This window comes from Rhincodon typus, chromosome 22, assembly GCF_021869965.1.
Source record: "Rhincodon typus isolate 14 chromosome 22, sRhiTyp1.1, whole genome shotgun sequence".
In the NCBI taxonomy this organism is placed as follows: domain Eukaryota; kingdom Metazoa; phylum Chordata; class Chondrichthyes; order Orectolobiformes; family Rhincodontidae; genus Rhincodon; species Rhincodon typus.
In genome coordinates this window covers 32,953,189-32,979,547 of record NC_063353.1, presented here as the reverse complement: position 1 = coordinate 32,979,547, position 26,359 = coordinate 32,953,189, and the positions used below count along the sequence as shown (strand labels likewise).

Here is a 26,359-nt window from a genome sequence, read left to right as displayed (position 1 = left end):
CCTCAGAACTCAGGCAAAAATAATTTTTGTTCTTGGGGGTGTAACTCCCACTTCCTCAGATTGGGAAGTTTATGAGCAACAGTCCACTGATAGCTCTGAGGTCCTCTACCAAGAGTAGACTGCTCTTGGAAATCTGGCTTAATCTGCTCAAAATCATCGTCTAAGCTGTCTTGTGGTTCTAAATTTTATCCCAGAGAGCTTTTAACTCTTCAGAATTAATTCTCAGTAATCTCCACTGCACCTTTCATCTTCGTTTCAGAAACCAAATTTCACAATGTAGAGCTTTGTTGGGTGTAAAGTTGTGAACAACAGCTCAGATTCCTCAAGGTATGCCAGCCACGTTTCCTTCCACACTTCCCCTTGGGTACTTTTAGTCCCATACTCTGTCCCCTTGCTCCACCACCAGCATTACTAGATGTATGGAACACCCAGCAGCTCAAATATCAAAGATAATAGTGAGTACACAAGATTATGAAGGGCATGGACAGAGTGGAAGCTTTTTCCCAGGGTGGAAGAGTCAGTTACTACGGGCCATAGGTTTAAGATGCCAGGGGCAAGGTTTCAAGGTAATGTACGAGGGAAGTTTTTTACACAGAGGGTGGTGGGTGCCTGGAACTCGCTGCCGGGGGAGGTAGTGGAAGCAGATATGATAGTGACTTTTAAAGGGCGTCTTGACAAATATGGGAATAGGGGGATACGGTCCTCAGAAGGGTAGGGGGTTTTAGTTGTGACAGGCAGCATGTTGGTGCAGGAATGGAGGACCGAAGGGCCTGTTCCTGTGCTGTAATTTTCTTTGTTCTTTGTACACAATTGGTATATAAGGCAACTTAGTACCTGAAAGGATTAACTGACATCATGAGATAAGCTCTGCCCATCAGGATCTAAAGGACTGTCCCTAGGAGGAGCTAACCAGCGTGTGTTGCAGTTTTTAGGCTTGTCTCTAAGTTGTGTACCAATGTTTCAGTAGCAGTAATGAAGACTTACAAAGGTCTTTCATGTATCTTAGATATGGTACTTAATAGCTAGTTACATTATGTCATAAATGTACTCTGTTTATCAAGACTGCCTTGAATTTCATGAGGGTAACTATCACATTTGGCATTGGTAAATTAATTAGTAACAAGAAGAAGAATTGGTGGCAGCGAAGCTACCTAATGTATCGCAGATGATTTAGGTGGACATGGTGACAATGGATAGCATGACTTCTGGGCTTATCTTCAAGTCATAAGATTTGTGCGTACAAATTGTTGCTGGATCCAAATCTCTCAATTTTCTATTTAACAACATTTTGCATTCACCACACAGATCATAGCAAATCAAGAATTGCCATCATGTCAAGGAATGGATGATAAATGACAGTTTTGCGAATGATGCTAATACCCAGAAATGAATAATAAAACATTAGCTTGTTCATAAAATTCACTAGAAGCACTTTCATTTCACCTGCATTTAAACTTTCTCAGACCCATGATTATCATTAAACTCTTCTTGATGTGTGCTCAGGCCCTACCTCACTGATATTTTCATTCTCAGAAAAATATTCTCGCCTGACCAACCTTCCCTTCTTTATAAGCTATACTGTCACCTCTCTCTCTGCTCACACACTGAACTCGGAGACAAAAACAGAAGTTGCTGGAAAAACTCAGCATGTCTGGCAGCATCTGTGAAGAAAAAAAATCAGTTAACGTTTCGGGTCTGGTGACCCTTCCTCAGAGACCCCTGAAATCAGAGCTCTACCCTACATTATTGAAACTAACCTGACCACAGTCACCAATTATGACATTCAACATGACTGCAATGTCCTCTTAACATCCTCTGCCATTCACACTGCTTATGATTCAAAGTTTTTTTTTTAAGTAACACCCTCCATTTTTTTTTTAATCAACCTGTTCAGATGTGTTAATATGCACCTCTGGAGCAGATGGAGCTTGATCCTAGGTTTCCTGGCTCAGAGGAAACAACACTATCACTGTGCCCACTAATGGCCCTCAGAACCCTCCACAATCCACCTCAGTAGATTGCATCCTCCTAGATCATTTCTAAATGATGCATTGAAGACTACTAAATGAATTATGTTGCTTTCACCAGCTATCTCTTTACATTCACCTCTCCTACACATCAGGTTCAATCCATAGCGCTATGCTACTGGTATCCTCTAAACAAAAGGAATCAACATTTTTACCTATGCCGAGAGTTCTCACTCCAAGGTGCCACTATCTGGTTTGACCCATGGCTGCAATCGCCTGCCAATATCATGACTTGGATGTACCCAAACAGCTTAGTTTGTCATAGTTTAAGGTTTAGCTGAGATTGAGAGGATAAAGGAAGATTTACATTTTTTCCATTCATGGCCTCAGGATGTTCCAAAGTGCTTTGCATTCAATTAAGTACCTTGCAACTGTGACTACACTTCCACTGCCAGAAAAAAAGGTGTTTGATTAGAATACAGCAATGTCATACATGATATCATTAATCTTACTGTCTGAACCTGATATTGTTTAAAGGATACAGGGGACAACTGTTGTCGATTGGTGCCGTTATTATGTCCACCTGAGGTGGGGGGGGGGCGGTGGGGGTGGTGGTTGGTGCTGGTGGAGGTAGAGGTGGAGGTGGAACAGGTGTCTTGGTATATATTTCATTTGAAAGCCAGTGCTACCTCAGTATTGTACTGATTAACACCATGAGTTCTGAGCTCTGGTCTCTGCAATGGTTTTGCAAAGTCAGAGGTGAGAATGATGCTGCGGAGTCACAACTGGAGTCAAATGTGTACGGGTGTGTTTTTGGATATGGTGTATCAGCTGTGGCTTAGTTAGGAGCACTCTCGCATTTAGACTACAAGGTTTCACGTGTAAACTCTGTTCAGGCTTGAGTCCTAGATTGTGTATATAGCCCAGGGCCAGAAACAATTCAGCCAGGTTAAATTAATAAAGAATGTTTTATTGCAAAAATTTAATTAAACAAAAAATCAAAAGTATCAAATGTGTAAATATATGCACTCTCTCTTTCTAAGCTTAGAAACATATAAAACTGCAGAACATTATCTTTAATATGACTTGGCCAAGTAACAGTTCACATTGAAATAAAAATTATTGATTGTTGAAATTTTGTTCTGTAGTCAAAGTGAAGTTTCTCCCTGGATGAATCATTGCTGGCTGTCACAGTGGTGTCTCCAGAAAGAGAATGCAGCCAGCCTCAACTGATCCAGGGAGAAACCTCAGTACCAAAAGCTTGTGTGGAAAGTGACTTTGGCTACACAGCAGCATTTTAAGAACCCTCTACTTGTAACTTGTAAACTTTGAGAGAGGTTTCAGAAAAAAAAGAGTTGGGGGGGTTGCTGGGTGCGAGGCTCATGTCTCTGTGACATGTTTTCTCTGAATGTGTTTAAAGTAAATATATTTTACACCCATAAACTGGATCATATGACCTATCTCTGAAGGTATTGTCGTCTCATTGACACTAGTCAAACAGCAGCCTTCTTTTCAAAATGTTCAAGACATACGTATCTAGCCAATTATACTGTTAATTAATTATCTCAGATAAAGCATCTTGATCAAACAACGCCAACATTCCAGTATGGTCCTACTGAGGAAGCACTATACTGTTGGAGGGTACTATCTTTCAGATGAGGGGTTAAAATGAGGCCTCACCTTCTTGTTTAGGTCAATATATAAGACCCCATGGTGCTATTTCAAAGTTAATATTATCCTGGTGTTTTGGCCAATGTCTATCCCTTAATCAACGACATTTAAAAAATATATTTGGTCATTATCACATTATTAACCAAATTAATAATTTTTGAAAATGTTGTCAATCTACAGGTGTTAGTATATATCCAAAGCAGAGGGAACATGTTTCCAAAAAAATGCCTAATGGTCCCTCTCATTGTCATGAAGGTGCAATAATGATATAATACAGTAATAAATGATGTAGAATTATTTATCATGAAGTTAATAAAACCACCTTTTTAAATTCTGCCCACCATTACTTAAATAGTAAGACTCTAGGATTGTGTGAAAGATGTTCAATTGTGTCATTGTGAAAATTGAACCATCCTGAAACTCCTGCAATACCTTGTTCTGATGAGTCCTGCCTGGGTTGCTAACTCTGGCCAGATTTGTTCTGATAGGTTTTATTGTCAAGTGAGACAATCAATGATAGCATTGTAAATTGCAGTATCATTACTACAATAAATGGGGAGAGGGCAAGTACATTACCTTGGTATTTCAAACATGACCAGAATGCAGAGGAATGCATAATGCTGATAACAACTCAAATCTAATTAAGTATTCATTTTGAGAAATCCCAATGACTTTCCTCCCAGGTTGCTCGAAGTAATCTCTGGGCGATTAATCTGCTTTTCCTAGAGATTCCAGCATTGTCTGGGAAGGATTGGTATCCCCAGTGAGGATGTAAATCTTGTTGGGTCTTGCAAGTATCGGTACAGGATGCTATGTGTGGACTGAGTGGATCAGTGTTATGCTGCCCTCCGGTGTATCAGTTGGAGAAGTAGGATATGAGTTTGTACATAACTAGTAAATCTAAGCAATACAAATCTCCATAGTTGCATGTCTTAACATACTGTGAACATGCTTGTGCTATGTTGGAAGTGTGCCACGCACCATATTGATTAAAGTGCCGTGACTTTGGGCTCATTGCTTATACAAATCAGTGGCCTCACTTCCCTCTCTGGCTCTTAAATGAAACTGATTTGTGGCAAAGTGCACTGCATGTGCCTAGCCTTCTTTATATGAATCACTAAAACTTCAAATATTTTTTAATTCATCCCATTCTAGAATCATAAGGTCACAGTCATTTAGACCATAAGGCCATATGACATAGGAGCAGAAATTAGGCCATTCAGCCCATCGAGTTTGCTCCACCATTCAATCATGTCTGATAAGTTTCTCAACCCATTCTCCTGCTTTCTCCCCATAACCCTTGATCCCCTTGACAATCAAGAACCTATCTATCTCCATCTTAAATGTACTCAATGACCTGGCCTCCACAGCTTTCTGTGGCAGTGAATTCCATAGATTCACCACTCTCTGGCTGAAGAAGTTTCTCCTCATCTCTGTTCTAAAAGGTCTTCCCTTTACTCTAAGGCTGTGCCCTCAGGTCCTAGTCTCTCCTACCAATGGAAGGTCCTCCCAACGTCCACTCTGTCTAGGCCATTCAGTATTCTATAAGTTTCAATTAGATCCCACCTCATCCTTCTAAGCTCCAATGAGTATAGTTCTAGAGTCCTCAAACGTTCCTCACATGTTAAACTTTTAATTCCTGGGACCATTCTCGTGAACCTCCTCTGAACCTGCTCCAGGACCAGTACATCATTCCTGAGATATGGAGCCCAAAACTGTGCACAATATTCCAAATGTGGCCTGACCAGAGCCTCATAAAGCCTCAGTAGTACATCCCTGCTTTTATATTCAGGTCCTCTCAAAATAAATGCCAACATTGTGTTTGCCTTCCTGACTACTGACTCAACTTGCAAGTTTACCTTGAGAGAATCCTGGACTAGAACTCCCAAGTCTCTTTGCACTTCAGACTTCTGAATTTTCTCCCCATTTAGAAAATGGTCCATACCTCTATTTTTCTTACCAAAGTGCATAACCTCACACTTTCCCACGTTGTACTCCATCTGCCATTTCTTTGCCCAGTCCCCTAACCTGTCCAAATCCTTCTGCAGCCTCCCAGTCTCCTAAATACTACCTGTCCCTCTGTCTACCTCTGTATCATCTGCAAACTTAGCCAGAATGCCCTCAGTTCCTTTATCTAGATCATTAATGTATAAAGTGAAAAGTTGTGGTCCCAACACTGACCCTTGCGGAACACCACTTGTCACCAGCTGCCATCCTGAGAAAGATCCTTTTATCCCCAATCTCTGCTTTCTGCCAGACAGCCAATCTTCTATCCATGCTAGCACCAAGCCGCTAACACCATGGGCCCTTATCTTACTCAGCAGCCTCCTGTGTGGCACCTTATCAAAGGCCTTCTTGAAATCCAGGTAAATAACATCTATTGGCTCTCCTTGGTCTACCCTGTTCGTTACTTCCTCAAAGAATTCTAACAGATTAGTCAGGCATGATCTCCCTTTGATGGAACCATGCTGATTTTGCCCTGTTTTACCATGCACTTCCAAGTATTCAGAAATCTCAGCCTTCACGATGAACTCTAAAATCTTACCCACGACCGAGGTTAGGCTAATTGGCCAGTAATTTCCAGTCTTTTGCCTTAATTCCTTTTTAAACAGGGGTGTCACATTAGCAATTTTTCCAGTCCTCTGGGACCCTCCCTGACTTTAGCGATTCCTGAAAGATGATCACTAATGCCTCCACTATCTCTTCAGCTATCTCCTTAAGAAGATAGAAGATTTATTATCCTCAAACATGTTATAATTGCCATGTTAGCTCAAATGACTTCCACTGTCTCTCACAGATCTTTTTTCGGAAATCATTCATCTAATTTTTATTTGAATGAGTAAGTATGAATTGTTTTCACCATCTCTCTGGGGAGCTAATTCCATAAATTGTCCAGTTGGTCACAAATGTTTCCATGAGTTAATTTTGAAATTCCACCTGCCACTTTTCAGGTTGCACTGCTGGAACAGCTTGTCATCACTGACATTGCTATGTTCCTTTAGAATCCTGAAAGCAACTCACATCACGTCTCAACCTTTTTTTCTCAGTGAGAACGTGCCCAATTTATAAAACTGATCATCATATTGTAATCCCTGTATAATCCTGGTTGCCTTCTTCTGCATCCATTTGATAGCTGTGATATCCTTTGGGTATTGTGGCAATCAGAACTTCACAGAGTAGGTATGGTCAAACCAGGGATTTATAAAGTGGCACAATGACCTCAGTATTTTAGCTTTATATTTATCTGTTCATACATTTCCACATTTGGTTTACTTCCATCACTGTCACCAAGCATTGTTACTTTGACTTCAATCCATTGTCAATGACGACTGTAAGATCGGTTTAATTTTCCATGCATGCTATTCTTTCCATTCGAGTTAAAGTCTCTTCCCTGCTCGTGTGTCCGTGTGAGGCACTTTGCATTTCTCTGCATTGAAATTCTTTTGCCTTCTGTTTGTCCAAATACCAAGTTTCTCCTTTAGTTCAGCTTTTGCTGTCTTCTACCTCCATTAACCCGGTGCTTTCCAGAGGAACTGTTTCCAAGGCCGTGACTGCAAGGACTACTTTAGTAGAGATTTTAACAGATGTTTAACATGCAGGATTTTTAAAACTACCTAATGAGGGATGAACTGAAATCAGAGTATGGTGCATCCCACTGCCTTACCCTTATCACTCTCCTTTGTCCTACTGTCAAAAGATCCTAGCAAATTAGATTGGCTAGACCAGTTTAAGTGGAAGAGTTTACAACTTTGTGTTTTTAGTCCAACTTGTCCATGCCGACCAAGTTTCCCACTCTGAACTAGTCTCACTTCCCTGTGTTTGGCCCATATCCCTCTAAAGCTTTCGTATTCATATACCTGTCCAAATGTCTTTAAATGTTGTAACTTTACCTGCATCTACCATTTTGTCTGGCAGTTCATTCCACAAATGAACCACCATCTGTGTGAAAAAATTGCCCCTCAGGTCTCTTTTAAATCTTTCTCCTCTTACCTTAAAAATATACACTCTCATTTTGAACACCTTTACCCTAGGGAAAAGAACTTTGCTACTCACCTTATCTGTGCCCCTCATGATTTTATAAACCTTTATGATGTTACCCCTCAACCTCCTATGCTCCAGTGAGAAAGATCCCAGCCTATCTAGCATCTCATATAACTCAAACCTTCCAGTCCCGGCAACATCCTTGTAAATCTTTTCTGAACCGCCTCCAATTTAATAATATCCTTCTTACAACAGCGCGACCAGAACTATACACAGTACTGAAAAAGTGGCCTCACCAACACCCTGTACAACCTCAACATGACGTCCCAACTCCTATACTCAATGGTCTGAGCAATGAAGGCCAATGTGCCAAATGCTGCCTTAACCACCCTGTCTACATGTGACAGAATTTTCAAAGAATTCTGTTCCTGAATCCTTAGGTCTCTCTATTTGACAACACTCCCCAGGGCCTGACCATTAACTGTATAGGTCCTGTCCTTGTTTGTTTTACCCAAATCATTACCTCGCATTTATCCAAATTAAACTCCAACTGCCACTCCTTACCCCATTAGCCCAATTGATCAAGATCCTGCTGTAATCTTAGATAACCTTCTTCACTGTCAACTATATCAATTTTGGTGTCATCCGCAAACTTGCTGCTGTGCCTCCTAAATTCTCATCCAAATCGTTTATCTAATAGGCAATGAGGGATGGGCAGTAAATGCTGGCCTGGTCAGTGACGTCACTATCTCCTGAATGAATAATTTTTAAAAAAAAACTTGAGAGTGTGATGGAGGCAGATTCCATCATGGCTTTCAAAAGAAAATTGGAGGAATGTTTTAAGAGAAAACATTTGCGAGGCTATGAGGAAAAGGCAGTAGAATGGGACTAGCTGCAATGCTGTCAGAGAGCTGGAATTAAAATTCCTACAATGAGTGTAAGAGATGGAGGGAGGGATTGACAAAGTGAAATACTTTGAGAACATGACCCCAAGCAATCACGTACATTGCCACTGTTTACAGCAGTGCATCAGGAGGATCTGAACATCTTGCCAAGTCATGCTGTTAATTAACATGTTTCAATCAGCTTGCCATTTCATAATTGGGAGCACTATTTTGAAACTGCTGCTCGTGATTCCCTGAGTTCAGGAAGTGGTAGTGCCAAGGATCCTGCTGACTACCCACTCACCAAGGAATAGCAGCTCAAGTGGCACCTCCAGAAAGCCTTCACCTTCCCTACCCCAGCACTGATTGTTGACCTCCCTGTAGCCCCGCACAGAACCAAAATCTCAATTGCATAGTGGATTGGAATATGGAGATCTCAGAATTTCTACTTAATGTTCATGGTCTTTAGTTCTGCCAAGACTGAATTAAAATCTAATCCAGCACATCTCTGACTTACTCTGATTTAAGGTCCTTCCTCTCTGCCTCAAAAATCCCAGGAAATTAAAATGGTTGGACCAATTTGACAGACAAACTTTATGACTTTTATGTGTTTGGCTTCACGTTTACATCTCCTTTTGGAAAATCTTATTCCATCTTTACGGAGAACATGTGAGAGAGGCTGAGAATAGCAGCACCTCACTAAAATATTGTAATCCACCTCCCTCCTGGCTGCCAGCCAATGGTCCATCTGGTCAGAGGGGATACCAGTGGCAACTGATAGCCCTCACCTGGCGAAATGGCCTCCTTCTGTATTGTAGCCATTTCTTAAGAGGGATAGTGAGAGACTGGCAGTCAGGGCTGGTCCCAGGAGGACATCCAATGATTGAGGTGAATGGAATCAACCATCTTAAAGCTTAATAAAATGACTGAAGGGATGGCACGGTGGCTCAGTGGTTAGCACTGCATTCTCACAGTGCCAGGGACCTGGCTTTGATTCCATCCTCGGGCACCTGTCTGTATAGAGTTTGCATGTTCTCCCCATATCTGCGTGGATTTCCTCCGGGTGCTCCTGTTTTCTCCCACAGCCCAAATGTGTGCCACTTAGGTGGATTGGCCATGCTAAATTGCCCATAGTGTCTTGGGATGTGCAAACTAGGTGGGTTAGCCATAGAAAATGTGGGGTTACAGGGATACGGTAGGGGTGGGTCTGGGTGGAATGCTCTTCAGAGGGTTGGTGTGAACTTGATGGGCTGAATGACCTGCTTCCACATTGTAGGGATTCTATGACTCAACTAGTTTATTGAATGTGGTATTAAGTCACATTAACTCAGAGGTTTTTATTCATGGGATGTGAGCATCAATGGCAAGATCGGTCTACGTTGCCTACGAGAAGATGTTTTGAAGTGTCTTCTGAAACTAATGTAGTCCATCGGGTGTAGGTGACTATTGTGCTGGTAGGAAAGGAGCTCCAAGATTTTAATCTAGTGACCATGAAGGAATCATGATATTGATGCCGTTTCAAGTAAGGATAGTGTGTGGTCTAGAGGGGAGCTTGCAGATAGTGGCATTTCCATGTAACTGCTTTTATCCTCCTGCGGGGTAGAGGTTGCAGATTTGGAAGGTGCTGTAACAGGACCTTTGGTGAGTTGCTGCAGTGTGACTCATAGATGGTTCAAATTGGTCCTATTTTCTGCTAATGGTGGAGGAACTGAAGAGGAGCAGGAAAGTCGACATTTCGTGTTCACACCCTTCATCAGAGTGTAAACCCGAAATGTCAACTTTCCTGCTCCTCTGATGCTGCCTGACCCGCTGTGTTCCTCCAGCTCCACACTGTGTTGACTTTGACTCCAGCATCTGCAGTTCTTGCTATCTCCTAGTCAGAGGAAGTGAAGGTTTAGTTGTGGATGGAGTGTTGATCAAGCAAGCTATTTTATCTTGGAAGCCAAGCAACTCTTGAGTGTGTTGGCACCATTCTTGTCCAGGTAAGTAGAGAGTATTCTATCACATTGCTGACAGGCCATAAGGAAGATCTGTGATCTGTGCTGAATTAGCTGACTATATAACCGGTAAAGTAAATAGGGGGATGGCAATGGCCTCAAGGCATCAAGGTCAGAAAGTGGAATTTGGCAACACTCCTTGCTTCTCCCTTTCATCCAGTGGCTCCCACTGGGAGATTGTGCTGAGCATGAAAATCGGGCTGCACCCTGTTCTTTTCTGATTATTATTGTACATGTCAGTGCATGTATCAAAACACACGACTGAAAAATGCTCAGGGGAAACTACCACCTTCAGCTTTTTCTTTTGCCAGCTATGTATGATTCTTGAGCACTAAAAGAGAAATCGAATGTTTCCCTGTTTGAGTTTGGATTTTCTTTCTGCTCCTCCAATTGTCTCAAGATGTTGTTTCCACTGCTCAGAGAGCTTAGGTGCCTGAGTTATAGTCCCTATTTAGCACTCTGATTAGGAGAAATCTATTCACTCAATGGGTTGTGAATCTTTGGAATTCAGTACTCCAGGCGTAGTGGACACGCAGTCATTAACAAATTCAAGACTATGCTTGATTTTTGGACATCAAGTAAGTCAGGGGATAGTGTAGAAAAGTGGAACTGAATTAAAAGATGAGCAATGTTATCACTGAGTGGGGGAGTAGACTCAAGGAGTCATACAGCTTACCCTGCTCCAATTTCTGATGGTATACAGTCAAAGAATCATTACACTACAGAAGGAAGCCATCTGGCTCATTACATCTGTCAGCCCATTGTAGCCAGTATTCCTGTAGATCTGCAAGTTTATTTTCTTCAACCTGGTGATTTAATTTCCTTTTGAAATCTTTGACCATCCTTTCTGCCACCTCATAGACAGAGTTCCAGATCATGCCCACTCAATGCATAAAAATGTCCTTTCTCACATCTCCTCTGTATTCCTTGCTGAAGGCCTGAATCTGTATTACTAGTCCTTGTGCCATCAACTAATAAGATCAGCAATCCTTGACTACTTCACCTATATATTTATATAGGATCTCCCTTAAACTCCTTTTGCTCCAAGGAGAACACGCTCAGCTTATCCATCCTAACGTTAAGATGTACACAGGTAACCTTAATGGATAAAATCCTTCATTTCTGGAACTGTTCTGTTAAATCTTCTCCTCGCCCCGTCAACCACCTTCACATCCTTCTGAAAGCGTGATGACAAGAACTGGGCTCAAGACTTTATTTATGGTTTACCAGACATTTATAAACAGTTAGCATATGTTGAGGTTGGTTGGCTCGCCGAGCTGGTTTGTTGTTCTGCAGACGTTTCATTACCATGCTTGGTAACATCCTCAGTGCAGCCTCTGATGAAGGGTCGGTGTGTTTTCCCGCCTGGATTTTAAACTCTGGGGTCCGTTGTGATGGATTGCCTCACTTCCGGGTTTCCTCCGAGGTGGAATGTATATGGGGTCGAGTTCAATGTGTTTATTAATAGCCTGCTTCATGGAGTGCCATGCTTCCAGGAATTCTCGTGCTTGTCTATGCCTAGCCTGTCGACTTCGATTGGGACAACACCAAGATCCTGGGACAGGCTAGGCAGAGACAAGCATGAGAATTCCTGGAAAAATGGCACTCCACAAAGCAGGCTATTAATAAACACATTGAACTCGACCCCATATACATTCCAACATGGAGGAAACCCGGAAGTGAGGCAATCCATCGCAACGGACTCCAGAGTTTAAAAACCAGGCGGGAAAACATACCAAAAGAACTGCAATTGCTGTAAATCAGGAACAAAAACAAAGTTGCTGGAAAAGCTTAGCAGGTCTGGCAGCATCTGTGGAGGAGAAAACAGAGTTAACGTTTCAGGTCCAGTGACCCTTCTTCAGAACCCACACCGACGCTTCATCAGAGGCTGCACTGAGGATGTTACCAAGCATGATAACGCAACGTCTGTGGAACAACAAACCAGCTCGGCGAGCCAACCAACCTCAACACCCACAACCCGAGCTACAGATCTACTCCAAAACCTTACAGTTAGCATATATTGCCTGATTGCATACTAAACACCTCAGATTTAAACCCCAAGATCACAATGCTTAGCTGACTACTTTCTCTGTATGCATTGCCACCTTTAAAGATCTTTGCATATGGAACTTCTGGATCCACCTGTCCATGTGCTTCCTTTGGATTCATTCTATTAGCTATATGTTGCCTCTGCCCATCCCTTTTGTCACTGCATCCTGTCAGATCTATTGCTATCAAATTTCATGTCCTTCCTTTGCTGTGCCCATTTTACCAGCCTGTCTTTGTCCTGTTGCAGCTGATTGGAATCATTTGCACTGGTCACCACATTTCCAAGTTTGGTCCTATTGGTAAATTTTGAAGTTTGCTGTGTATTGCTATGTCCAAGACAATACAATATAGTACAATAAAAAAAACTGGCCCAGGCCTGCTCACCCTTGTCTACCATTCAGCATCCACAAAACAACCACTTATTATCTGACTTGCTCATTTTCTGCCATTAAGTCAAAACTTTTATTCAATCTGACACTCTGTGAGCCTCAATTTATTTAAAGCGGCCTTTTATGTGATGGTTTGTCAAATGCTTTCTTCAGATCTATGCAGTCAACACCCACTGTGTTCCTTTCTTCCAACTTCTCTGTTACTTCGTCAAAAAATTAAGTTGGATTCATTGAATATCATCTTCCTATCACAAATCTGTGATGACTGTCCTTAATTAATGTAAGACTTTCCAACTGAATGTGAATTTTACTGTTGTAATTATTTTCTGTAAAACTTTACCCTTCACTTATATTCAACTGATTGGCCTGTTGTTAGTAAGAACGACTGTCACATTTTCTACATTGTGGTCCTCAGTATCTCCCCCATATGTTGGGAAATTGGAAGATTATGGCAGTACTCGCCACTATTTCTACCCTTTGACACTCTTGGATACAAGACATCAGGCAACTCATCCATTGTAAACGTTGTCAGCCTTTCCCGTACTCATTAAGTTTTTTTTTAATTATACTGCACCTGTAAGCGTGTACCATCTTCCCTGTCTATTATATGACCCCACCCTGCATCTCACTACTTGATTTGATGTTTGTACAATGTTGTGATAATTGACAATTTATTGCAGTAGAATACCAGGGAGCAGAAGTCATGTCTCAGCTACACAAAGCTCTGGTCATACCATATCAGAATTGCTACAAATACTTCTGGGTGCCCCAACATAGGACGAATGCACTGGACAAAGATGTTTTCTTCTTTATTCGTTCATGGAAACCATGATGTGGAGGTGCTGGTGTTGGACTGGGTGACGAAGGAGGTCCTCAGAACTGGATCACCGGACCTGAAACATTAACTCTGATTTTTTTCTTCACAGATGCTGCCAGACCTGCTGAGCTTTTCCAGCAACTTCTGCTTTTGTTTCTGATTTACAGCATCTGCAGTTCTTTTGGTTTTTACTTAGTTTTTGCACAGGGAGTGGCTCATGTTTGAAATGAACTGCCAGAGGAAGTGGTGGATGCAAGTACATTTACAACTGTTTAAGAGACATTTGGATAAGTTCATGAATAGGAAATGTTTGGAGGAATATGGACCAAACACAGGCAAGTGGGACTAGTTTAGTTTGGGAACATGGATTGGTTGGAGTCTGTTTCTATGCTGTATGACTCCATCACTCTATGACTCTAAATGACAGTTAATATGAGATTGGTTGTTAATTTTAAAACCGAGATGGATTTATTAAGGGATATGTGGCAATTTGGGGATTATTATTCATGATCTCATCTGCTGCAGAGAAAAAATTAAGGGCGTGCACTGTCTACTCCTGCTCCAATATCCTGCTTAGTTAAGGTGGCACTAATTTTTTGTCCTTGAACCATGCTCCTAGGAATGAGGTGAGCATGCCATAAACTAAAACCATGCAGCACAACTGGAATGAATAGAGGGAAGAAAAATCCACTGAGTGAAAATCCAATTCCCAATCTTTTCAGAATTTGTAATCTAAATACATGCCCCAGCGCTTGCCACCAATGCCATGTGGGCAATGCACAAACACCATTAGGAAAAATAATGCATTGAACTCATGGAGTTTTTTTTTCTTTTTTTCTAATCATTTTGCGGGATGTGGGCGTAGCTGACTGGGCCAGCATTTCTTGCCCATCCGTAGTTCCCTTTGAGAAGGTGGTGGTGAGCTGCCTTCTTGAACCGCTGCATTCCTCCTGCTGTGGGTTGACCCACAATGCTATTAGGGAGGGAATTCCAGGATTTTGACCCAGTGACAGTGAAGGAACATCAATATATTTCCAAGTCAGGATGGTGAATGACTTGGAGGGGAACTTGAAGGTGATGGTGTTCCCGTCTGTCTGCTGCTCTTGTCCTTCTAGATGGAGGTGGTTGTGGGTTTGGCAGATGCTGTCCGAGGATCTTTGGTGAATTTGTGCAGTGCATCTTGTAGATAGTACACACTACTGCTACTGTGGTGGAGGGAGTCAACGCTTGTAGATGTAGTGCCAATCAAGCGGGCTGCTTTGCTCTGGATGGTGTCAAACTTCTTGAGTGCTGTTGGGGCTGCACACGTCCAGGCAAGTGGGAAGTATTCCATCACACTCCTGACATGTGCCTTGTAGATGGTGGACAGGCTTTGAGGAGTCAGGAGGTGAGTTACTCACCACAGTATTCCCAGCTTCTGGCCTGCTCATGTAGCCACTCTGTTAATGTGGCGAGTCCAGTTGAGTTACTGGTCAATGGTAACCCCCAGGATGTTGATAGTGGGGGATTCAGTAATGGTAACACCATTAAATGTCAAGAGGCGGTGGTTAGATTGTCTCTTGTTGGTGATGGTCATAGCCTGGCATTTGTGTGGCACGAATGTCACTTGCCACTTGTCAGTCCAAGCCTGGATATTGTCCAGATCTTGTTGCATGTGAACACGGACTGCTTCAGTATCTGAGGAGTCACGAATGGTGCTGAACATTGTGCAATCATCGGCAAACATCCCCACTTCTGACCTTATGATGGAGGGAAGGTCATTGATGAAGCAGCTGAAGATGGTTGGGCCTAGGACACTACCCTGAGATTAGGCTGAGGTCACTTAGAGCTTCATACGTGCTTCAGTGACCAATTTTCCAAATGTTTTTACTGCTTCATAAGCTGTACTTGAAAACTTAATGGAATTTTGTTAGCCATGAAATAGGTTTAATTTACTGTTGCAGTCTCTGATAACTTTTTATTGTGTTCTTGTTGTAACAGTGTAACAGAGATGCATGCTTTTTGAACAGTGTTATTTAAACAGAGGCTGTTTATCAGGACTGGCAGGAGGGTGATGGTGAAAGAGGTTTGTACATCTGAATCCTTCAAATTCCAAGGGTTTTAATGTTTCAGTGGGTCAAGCAGTGGCCATTCCCCATTTGGGTTAGTATTACACCAGATACATTTGTACACTCTGTCCCTATTTGTTTTTCACCGACGAAGGAGCAGCCCTCTGCAAGCTTGTGATTTCAAATAAACCTGTTGGACTATAACATGGTGTTGTGTGACTTCTGGCTCTATTATCCCACTTTGCATATCATTTTGAAAACAGTTGAGCTGCAATGCTAGCATATCCTTTTGTGCTTTAAGCCTACGTAGCCCCCTTCTAATTATTTTAAAGCTCGTTGTGAGGGAAGAGGGTTTTGCTGAGGGTGATGTGATGGAATTAATTTTCAAGAGACTTTTGATAAAGTGCCACATAATAGACTTGCTGACACAATTGAAGTAATGGAATAAAAGGGAAAATGACAGTGTTTTCAAAAAAAAAGTACCAGGAAGTATTGAGTTGTGATAAACAGTTTGTTTTATGGACCTTTGAAGAAGTTTGCTATGGGGTTTCTCAGTGATTGTTGGAAGGATTAGTGCTTTTCTAGACATGTGTTATATATACATACACTATTCAGTATTCGTAGAGTGTCAAAAGTTGTTCCCCTTTACAATGGCATTCTTATGAATGTCTTGATGAATGCAAACTGGAAAGCTTCAACACAATGTGTCTTTTTTAGCAGTACTCCAGTTCTGTACTACCAAATGACCACTCCTTAATATATATTAAGGAAAGCGGTGCTGCAAGCACTGATACATAATAATGAGTTAGATTTGGATGTATGTGGCATAATTTTAAAATCTGCAGATGATAATAATCCTCTGAAATATTGTGAATAGACGAAAATAATGATGCATTTGAAGAGGACGCAGGGTGATGGACAGACCGGTGGCAAGTGAAATTTAATACAAATAATTATTCATAGAATCCCTACAGTGTGGAAGCAGGCCATTTGGCCCATGGATTCCACACCGTCCCTCCGAAGAGCATCCCATTGAGACCTATCCCCTACCCTATCCGTGTAACCCTGTATTTCCCATGGCTAATCCACCTAACCTGCATATCTTTAGGCTGTGGGAGGAAACTGGACCACTCGGAGGAAATCCATGCAAACACGGAGAATGTGCAAACTCCATGCATATGGATGCCCGACGGTAGAATTGAACCTGGGTTCCTGGTGCTGTGAGGCAACAGTGCTAACCACTGTGCTGCTGAATGTGACATAAGTGAAATATGAAAATCAACAGAAAATGCTGAGAGAACTCAGCAGGTCTGGCAGCCCTCGTCTGTGGAGAGATTGAACTATGTCAGTGTTACAGGTCAAGAACCTTATCTCAGAAGTATGACGTATTCTGGAAGCAGGCCTGAGACTGCAATGGGGACAGGTGGAAGACCAGACTAGCAAACTGAAGTACCCATTGTCCCTAATTTTAATGCTGAACGTCAGGCCTTCACGCCCTTACCTCTCCATAAGACTATAAGACCTAGGAGCAGAATTAAGCCATTTGGCCCATTGAGTGTGCTCTGCCATTCCATCATGGCTGATATGTTCCTCTCCCCCATTCTCCTATTTTCTCCCCATAATCTTTGATCTCCTTACCAATCAAGAAACTTTCTATTAAAAACATTCAATGACTTGGCCTCCACAGTGAGTTCCACAGATTAACCACCTTCTGGCTGAAGGAATTTCTCCTCATCTCAGTTCTAAAGGATCATCCCTTCACTCGAGGCTGTGCCTTTGGGCCCTAGTCTCTCCTTTCGCCAATACCTGCAGTTCCTTCATCCAGATAGTTAATGTATAACATGAATAGTTGTGGACCTAACACTGACATCTGCAGAACTCCACAAGTCACCAGCTGACATCCTAAAAAAGACCTTGTTACCCCTACTCTCTGCTTTCTGCCAGTCATCCAAACCTGTCTCAATGGCAGTACCTTGCCCCTAACACCATGGGCTCTTCGCTAATTTAGCAGCCTCCTGTGTGGCACCTTGGCAAAGGCCGTCTGGAAATCCAAATGTATCCTGTCTGTGGCTCTGCTTTGCCTGACTTGCTCACTCCCTTCTCAAAGAATTCTAACAGATTTGTCAGGCCTGACCTCCCCTTGGTGAAGCCGTGCTGACTCAGCCCTATTTTACCAAGCACTTTCAAGTACTCTGCAATGTCTTCCTTAATTATGAACAGTAAAATCTAACCAATGACTGCAGTCAGGCTAACCAGGCCATAGTTCCTCGTTTTCTGCCTCCCTCCCTCCCTTCTTAAACGGGGTTGCTACATCAGCCACTTTCCAGTCCTGTAGGACACTCCCTGACTCCAGTGATTTCTGAAAGATCACAAGCAATGCATCCACAATCACCTCAGCTGTCTCCTTCAGAACTCTGAAAATAAAAAATACAGATGAAGAGGTCATCTAGGCTGGAAACGTTAGCTTGCTTTCGCTCCATGGATGCTGCCTGACCCGCTGTGATCTCTAGTACTATTTGTTTTCAGTACAGATTCCAGCATCTGCAGTAATTTGCTCCTTCAGAACTCTGTAGTATAGTCCATCTAATCTAAATAATTTGTCTACCTTTAGATCTTTCAGTTTCCCCCCTTCTCCTTAGTGATAGCCACTACACTCATCTCTGCCCCCTAACTCTCTCAAAGTTCTGGCATGCCTGCTAGTGTCTCCCATAGTGAGTACTGATGCACAGTACCTATTCAGTTCCTTCATCATTTCTTTGTTCCCCATTAGTTCTTCACCAGCCTCATGTTTCCAGCAGTGCAATGTCCACTCTTGCCTTTCTCTTACCTTTTATCTAAAATCTCTTGCAATATTCTTTTATATTACCAGCTAGCTTAATCTCATATTTCATCTTCCCCGCAACTTATTGCTTTTGTTTTTAGCTATTCTCTGGCTTCCCACTAGTCTTCACTACATCTTATGTCTTTTATTTTGCTTTTATGCTGTTCCTGACTTTCCTTGTCAGCCATGTTGACTCATCCTTCTCTTAGTGTGCTGCTGCTTCCTTTGGGATGAATTCCTGCTATGCCTCCTGAATTAGCCCCAGAAACTCCTGCCATTGCTGCTCCACTGCCTTCCCTCCCAATCAACTCTGCTCAGCTCCTCCCTCTTGCCTTTGTAGTTACCTTTACTTAATTGTAATACTGTTACATCTAATTCTAGCTTCTCCCCCTCAAACTGCAGGATGAATCCTGTGATATTGTGGTCACTGTGGTTTCTTCACCTTAAGCTCCCTAATCAATCTGCCTCATTACACATCAAGCCCACCAAATCTTCATACTCAATGCGCTCCATGCCAATTCCATGCCCTCCATAGCCCAGAGTCATTTCCGTGCCTCCTCTAATTCCATATACCCCAAACAGAAACAGACAATTCACACTTATTGCATTGCATTCTTTTGTGCACTCGTTCAACTTGTCTAAATTACCTTGATGCTTCCGAGATTCGGGACTCAGTTGTGTTGGTCATTTTTGCTTTGCTTTTCATGGGATTTGGTTCCACTGATCAGGACTGCATTTGTTGTTCATCCCGGATTGCACTTGAATAGAGGGGATGGCTGGGCCATTTTAGAATGCAGTTAAAAATCAACCTGAAACCACATGCAGCCTGGTAGGGATATCAGATTTACCTCTCTGAAGGATTTTAATGTCCCAGATGAGTCTTTACAACAATTGCCAATACTTCAATGGCACCATTACTGAGGTTAGTTTTCTTTTAACATCCTTATTCATTGAATTTTAAGTCCTCCAGCTGCCATGGTGTGATATGATTGGATTATTAGTCACAGAGTAGAGTCATAGTCATATTGCATGGAAACAGACCCTTCGGCCCAATCTGTCCATGCCAACCATGTTCCCAAATTAATCTAGTCCTGTCTACCTGCACTTGGCCCATATTCCTCCAAACATTTCCTATTCATGAACTAAACCAAATGTCTCTTCAACAGTTGTGTCTGCATCCACCACTTCCTCTGGCAGTTCATCAAGAAAATATCACTTTGTCTATGAGGGTATGTTAGTGAATTGGAGTTAGCCCAAAGTTGGTTTTATAGATATTTAACATGGACATGATGGCCAAATGTCTACTTCCATACTGCCATTCTATGCTTTTCAGTATTTATAATTTATAGTGCTATATCTTTTATAATATATACACAGTGGTAAATTTCTATATTTTGGGAAATTCAGTATGATGGACCCATACTCTGGAGTTTAGAATAAAAGGTGATTTCACTGAAAGATTCTGAGAGTGCTTGACAGGTGAGATGCTGAAAGGCTGTTTCCTTTGGTGGTAGAATCCAACACTGGGGCTATAGCATCAGGGGAAGGAGAAATTCCTTCGCTCGAGTGGTTGTGAATCTTTGAAATTCTCTGCCCCAGAGGACTATGGATGCTGAGTCATTGATATATCAAGCCCCAGATCGATGGATTTTTAAATGGATTTGATGGGTGTGGGGCAGAAAGATGGAGTTCAGAACATAGATTGACCTTGGTCTTTTTGAATTGTGGAGAAGGCTGAAGCAGCTAGATGCCTACTCCTGCTCTTTTAATATTTTTTTAATTTAAATTGTCTGGTATTCCTGTACCTCAAATTGTTCGAAGCTTTCTTTAGAAAGAACTCCAGCCAAAGTCCAGATCGCTGATATGCAGTCTTTTAAACAGGCAGATTGAAGTTACTTGTGCTCCTTGATTTTACATTCAAGGAATTTGCAAGGGAGCATGGTTTGGGGGTGCTGTTGGTAAAGGGCACTGTGTGTTACTGGCCCATGCACAGCAGATGGCCCCAGGTTGCAATGTTGATGCTGAGAAGCATTTGTGTGTTATGTGTGCGCGCATGCCTGTGTGCTGTGAGCAGCAAGTTCAGTTATCCGCCTCCTCATCAGCCCAATGTTAACCAACCTGGCCCCATGTCACCACCAAGAGTGGGGAGACCTGGTGAACTAGCTCATGGCACGGAGTTTCTGTCCCGGGAATGGGGAGAGGGGAATGTTGCAGATATGGAGAGAATTGTTGGAGTGTGGTGCTGGAAAGAGAAACCTGGCAAGAAGTGAGCTGCTCCATTAATCCTTCGCGTCTTCTGTCTTGCAGAAATGTATGAGGTTCAACCTTGATGCTCCCGTGTGGGTGTCAAAGCAACGGATTCTGTGCACTCTCAACCAGACCCTGAAGGATGTCCTGAACTACGGGCTGTTTCAACCAGCGTACAATGGGAGGGTGGGCAAGTTTCTGGACGAGGAACGTCTGCTCCGAGAATACCCGGCACCTTCCGACACCCCCATACCATACCTAGAGGTATTCAATTTAATTTGTGACTTTGCACGTCTTTTGTTTTGACATCGCTCCTACAGAGGGCTGGAAATAAAGAAAAACTTGCATATATATTAATTCTTTCATGACCTCTGGATGTCCTAAAGCATTTTTCAGTTTATTAATTACTTGTGAAGTATGGTTACTGTTATAGGAAATTGTACAAGGTCATGCACAGTAAACAAGTAACGATGAGATAAGGAGTAGGTAATCTGTTACAGTGCAGTTAGTTGGAAGAGAAATATTGATAAGAACATCAGGTGCATCTCCCCTGCTGTCTTTCCATTAGTAGAGAGGCATTAACATATCTACAAAAAAAGGAAGGCAAAGCCTTAGTTTAACACCTGATACGAAAAGCAGCAGAGAGACAGGGCAGATGATGTTCACAAGTCTTTGGACTGGGACTTAAACCCATGATCTTCAGAGATAGAAGCACTTGAACATAGGCTGACCAAGAATACTTTCAATGAAGGGATCCCCTACACATACTGCTCTCGGTTAACTAGAATCTCACTTATTTCATGTGTTAGGAGTCTTTGAGATGTTTGTGGAGTGACTGTAGATGGTACTTACTGTAGAGAGACAATGCCATTTATTCTGAATTTTTATTTTGGGTTTTGCCAAGCCTTACATGTATTATAGAATTGTAGAGTTATGCAGCAAGGAAACAGACCCTTCGCGCCAACCAGATATCTTCGAAAAAGAGCCTGGGTAGATTCAATCGGGCAAGAGCTGAGATCACATAATCAGGCAAGAGCTGAGATCACATAATCAGATATGAGTTTTCACTCTCTGCCAAAATATGCTGCTACCTATATAAGCCCAACTTTCCTGCTATAGGCTTGTGGCCCTGAATGTTATGACACTTCAAGTGCTCAGCCAAGTTCTTTTAAAAGATTGTGAGGTTACCCACCTCAACTACCCTCCCAGGCAGTGCACTCCAGGTTCACGAAAACGTTTTCCTCAAATCCCCTCAAAATCTCCCGCCTTTCACTTTCAAAGTGTGCCCCCTTGTTCTTAACCCTTTGACCAAAGGGAACAGCTGCTTTCTATCCATTCCGTTCATGCCTTTCATAATCTGATAAACCTCAATAAAGTCCCCCCGCCGGGTGCTTAAGGTAGCAGTAGCGAGCAGAATACGGCACCCACTCAGGGACATTTCTAGTGCATCTTAAAAGGAAACAAGAGCAGTAAAAAGGCTGAGAAATTCAGGGAGGCAATTCTAGAGCTTAAGACCTTAGCAGCTGGAGGCTGCCAATGGTGGAGCATTTAAAATCAGAGATATGCTAAGGAGCTCAAGAAGACAGAATACAAAGAGTGTGGGTATTATGGAGGGCTGCAGCTTTACAGAGATTACAGAAATAGGAAAGGCAAAGACTATGGAGGGATTAAGAATTAGAATGAGAATTTTAAAATTCAGAATGAAAATTGAAAGAACTGCAGATGCTGTAAATCAGAAACAAAAACAGAAGTTGCTGGAAAAGCTCAGCAGGTCTGGCAGCATCTGTGGAGAGTAATAAGAGTTAACCTTTCAGATCGAGTGACCCTTCCTGAGAAGAATCAGAACTGAGGAAGGGTCACTTGACCTGAAACGTTAATTCTGATTACTGTTCACAGACCCGGCTGCTCAGCTTTTCCAGCAATTTTTGTTTTTGTTTCAGATTTTAACATTCAGGTTTTGCAAGCCAGAAGGTAATAAAAAGATATTAAATTGCCATAGTGCCAGAGGACTACGGGCCAGGGAACACAGGGATGTTGGATGAAAGGAGCTTGGTGTGAGTCAGGACATGGGAAGCAGAGTTTTAGATGAGCTCAGATTGAATTAGATTAGAAGCTGGGAAACTGAATAGGTTTGCAGATGAGCTAAGGTGGTGGCAATGACCATCAGGCCTGTGATTGCTGTAGTAAGAGGCACAAACATCGTCAGAAGCGCATTATAGGGCAATCACATGCAAAGATAGGGTTGCAAATAGTTTCATTCAGTTTCACTTAATAAGCCCTACTCCCTTTGATGTTTTCAATATTCAATTCAGGTATCCACCTAAGAATTTCTCCCTCCTGTCATCATCCTAACCCCTATCCTGTAGTTTTCCTGCTACACCCATTCCATCTTTCAAGTGCTCAATCATCTGACTTTCCTTCCTCCCCATTCCAAAATCACACTTGTCTGTTCACCGGTCTTCCTGTCTCTGTTCAGCATTCCAAGGACTGTATGCAACCTAGACTCAAGCAACAAGAAGTATCTATATATTTATTCTGTGAAGCACTGGATCAGAGGGTTATGAATTCCACTATTTCAGAGGCTTTAACGTATCCAGCTCTGAATGTTTTATTGACGCACTTGTGAAATAAAATTACATTTTGAATCCTGAGATGAGCTTCAAACCTCCGTAATTGATTACATTGTGTTACTGTAGCTGCCAAGAGAACTGAGGGAACTTTATTTAAATGCACAGTTTTGCAACTACTGAATAGAATGTAATTCCCTTTCAGGTGGAGCTTGAATCACAGTTTGTTTATTTTGGCAGCTTTGTGACCATCTCATAGACTTCCCAATGTTGTTATTGGATTTGAACCCAGATCCCAGTGTGTGAAAACTCATGTCTGATAATGTGATCCCAGCTCTTGCCTGATTTGAGTACAGCCAGACTCTCTTCATAGTGGGCTGGCGGGGATCTGAGGGGCAATCTGCTGAGGCGGGAGCTGAGTGAGCGGATGTTAAGGTGAGCAGGCTTTGTTGGGACATTGGCGCAGTTCTGTACCTGAGCATTAAGTACTCTATTGCCGCCTCCTATACTGATTCCCCTGACCCCTCCACACCTTCTGTACCAATATCCATATGGCAGCTCCATATCCCCACGTCAGTTCACCTCGTAGCCACTGTGCACAAATTCACGAGTCCGGTAACAACATTGGGAAGTCTATGAGATGGTCACAAAGCTGTCAAAATAAATAAACAGTGATTCAAGCTCCACCTGAAAGGGACTTGCATTCTATTCAGTAGTTGCAAAACTATGAATTTAGATAAAGTTCCCTCAGCTCTTTTGGCAGCTACAGTAACACAGTGTAATCCATTACAGAGGTTTGGAGCTCAGTAAAACATTCAGAGCTGGATATGTTAAAGCTTCTGTAATGGTGGAATTCATAGCCTTCTGATCCAGCACTTCACAGAACGAACAGATACTTGACTGTTGATTAAAGATCACAGTTGGCTGTTACACTGCTTCAAAGGCTGAATGAATAGCTGGGCTTAAAATCAATGGAAGGATCAAAACATAGGTAGCATATGACCAGTCTGAATCTCTGTTGTGTTCAATACTGAAGAGCACGTTTTCCACCTGAAGACGTCTTGCTTTTACAATGCTGGCCAAGTTAATGGTGACTTACTTTTTCTAAACAAAGTCCAATCATCACTTGCCACATTACAAATGCACTTAACATGCTGAATTACAGTTAATGACATGTGACATTTGCAACAGTTTTGAAACGTACCGGTCCACGGTTCTGAATTGCAGAAAGACTTCCCATGGTTCATGGCACCTCTGAGCTGAAGGGAATCATGTCAACTTCAAAGGTCTTCAGAAGCTGGCTTGACTCAGTGAAAATTGTGGGTGAAGGGATCTGAATTCACCTCCACTGTAATAAAATGTGGCCAGCAGCAGTAGTGCTGAGTGTGGGTTCACAGCTTGTATGCTTATCCTATGCAGTTAAAAATCTCCACATAGCAAAAAGGAATGTGAGAATCCCAGGCATGGTATCTGCTTGCCTCTCTTCCTCTCTGTGGCAGCAGGATATCCCTATATTTCAGAAGTGAGCATACTGTTGAGTTTGCTACCTTTGCTCACTCCTGCAAATAAAGTGTGTGCCCTCTGCTGTCCTCACAGTGGGGATGGATTGGTGGATATCAGGTTTTGGTTAACTTTAGTGGGAAGTGTCCATACTGTCACTGCACCAACAATTATTACCTTTTGTCTCAATAATTTTGTGGCAATGCATTTATTAAATGTTGTGTCATGAGATGTCACTTAGCTCAGCAGGAAACAATATACAGCAAAGCCAAATCAGTAAGGTGTGCAATTAAAACACTCCTTTACTCTTGTGTAATTTTCTACAGAAATGTGATAATAACTATTTCAGCACCGCACTTATGGTGTCCTCGGCTTTTTTAAAAAGTTATTAATTAGGACACATTATTTCTGGATATTTATGCAATTATTCAAAATCCTCATTATAAAATGCAGTTCAAGAGAAAGTAAAAATACATGTGGTGCAAGATAGATTTCACTCCCAATTTCCTACTTTCTCACCATATCCTACGACTTCAGTTGTTTAGTTTGTTGCTCAGTGCTGCATCCTTTACATCCCATAATATTCCTCAATCTTACTCACTCATTTTTCAATGTGTCCTTCAGTTTACAGAGATATTACTCTGAGCCAGAAATGATCTGTGAATGATCCTTTCAACTGTGGTTATCGGTCTTCAGATCTTCTGCCCTTCAGTCATGTTGACACTTGATTCTTTGCTCACAATCCAACTCTCACCATTTGTTCATTTCTCTCAGTATTTTAAAACTTTGGATGATGTTGGTCTTCATTTAGAAATGTTGAAAACCGATCTGTTCCCTCTATAGCATCTTACCATTTATTGTCTGTTCCCTTGTTGTGTTTGCTGTCCCCAAATTTTTCATTTTAAAATTCTATGGGTTTTCTACATGTGTCACTTTTCTGCCCACATGGCTAGACCCTACCTGTGGTCTTACAGTTTGCTTCCTCATTATAAACACATTACCAATTTTTGCAAAACTGCAAACTTCTTAATCTACATTTAAGTCCATATCATTTATATATTCTACAAAAAATAACAAGGGACACAGTACAGTACCCTCAGAAATAGGTTTCCAGTTACAAAAATGCCCTTTGACCATTAAAGTTTGCTTCTTAACCAAAACGCCAATTTTGTACCCAATTTGCCTCTTTCTCTTGGGTGATATGGATCTTTGTTCTGAACAGTCTGCCATGTACACGTTGCCAAGACATTGCTAAAAATCCATGTAGACTATATTGATTGGGCTGCCTCATTGAATTTGTTTGAGAAGACAACATGGAGGAGTTAATCAGTCAATTCTGGTTTTTGTAACCAAGTGGGTGCCAGTGAATGGCGACTTTGATTACTTTTTGCTGTACTTATGTGACAAATAAATAAATCTAA

The 26,359-nt window shown here is 42.0% G+C and overlaps 1 protein-coding gene across 1 annotated transcript in view; it reads left to right on the top strand.

Annotated features, from left to right (window-relative positions):
- The window catches only part of shank3a (SH3 and multiple ankyrin repeat domains 3a), an 886,564-nt gene that overhangs the window by 224,585 nt on the left and 635,620 nt on the right, over positions 1–26,359 (top strand). Inside the window, exon 4 of the mRNA XM_048610479.1 lies at positions 20,932–21,135. Coding sequence (XP_048466436.1) covers positions 20,932–21,135 — 204 coding nt within the window. The remainder of the gene's footprint in view (positions 1–20,931; positions 21,136–26,359) is intronic.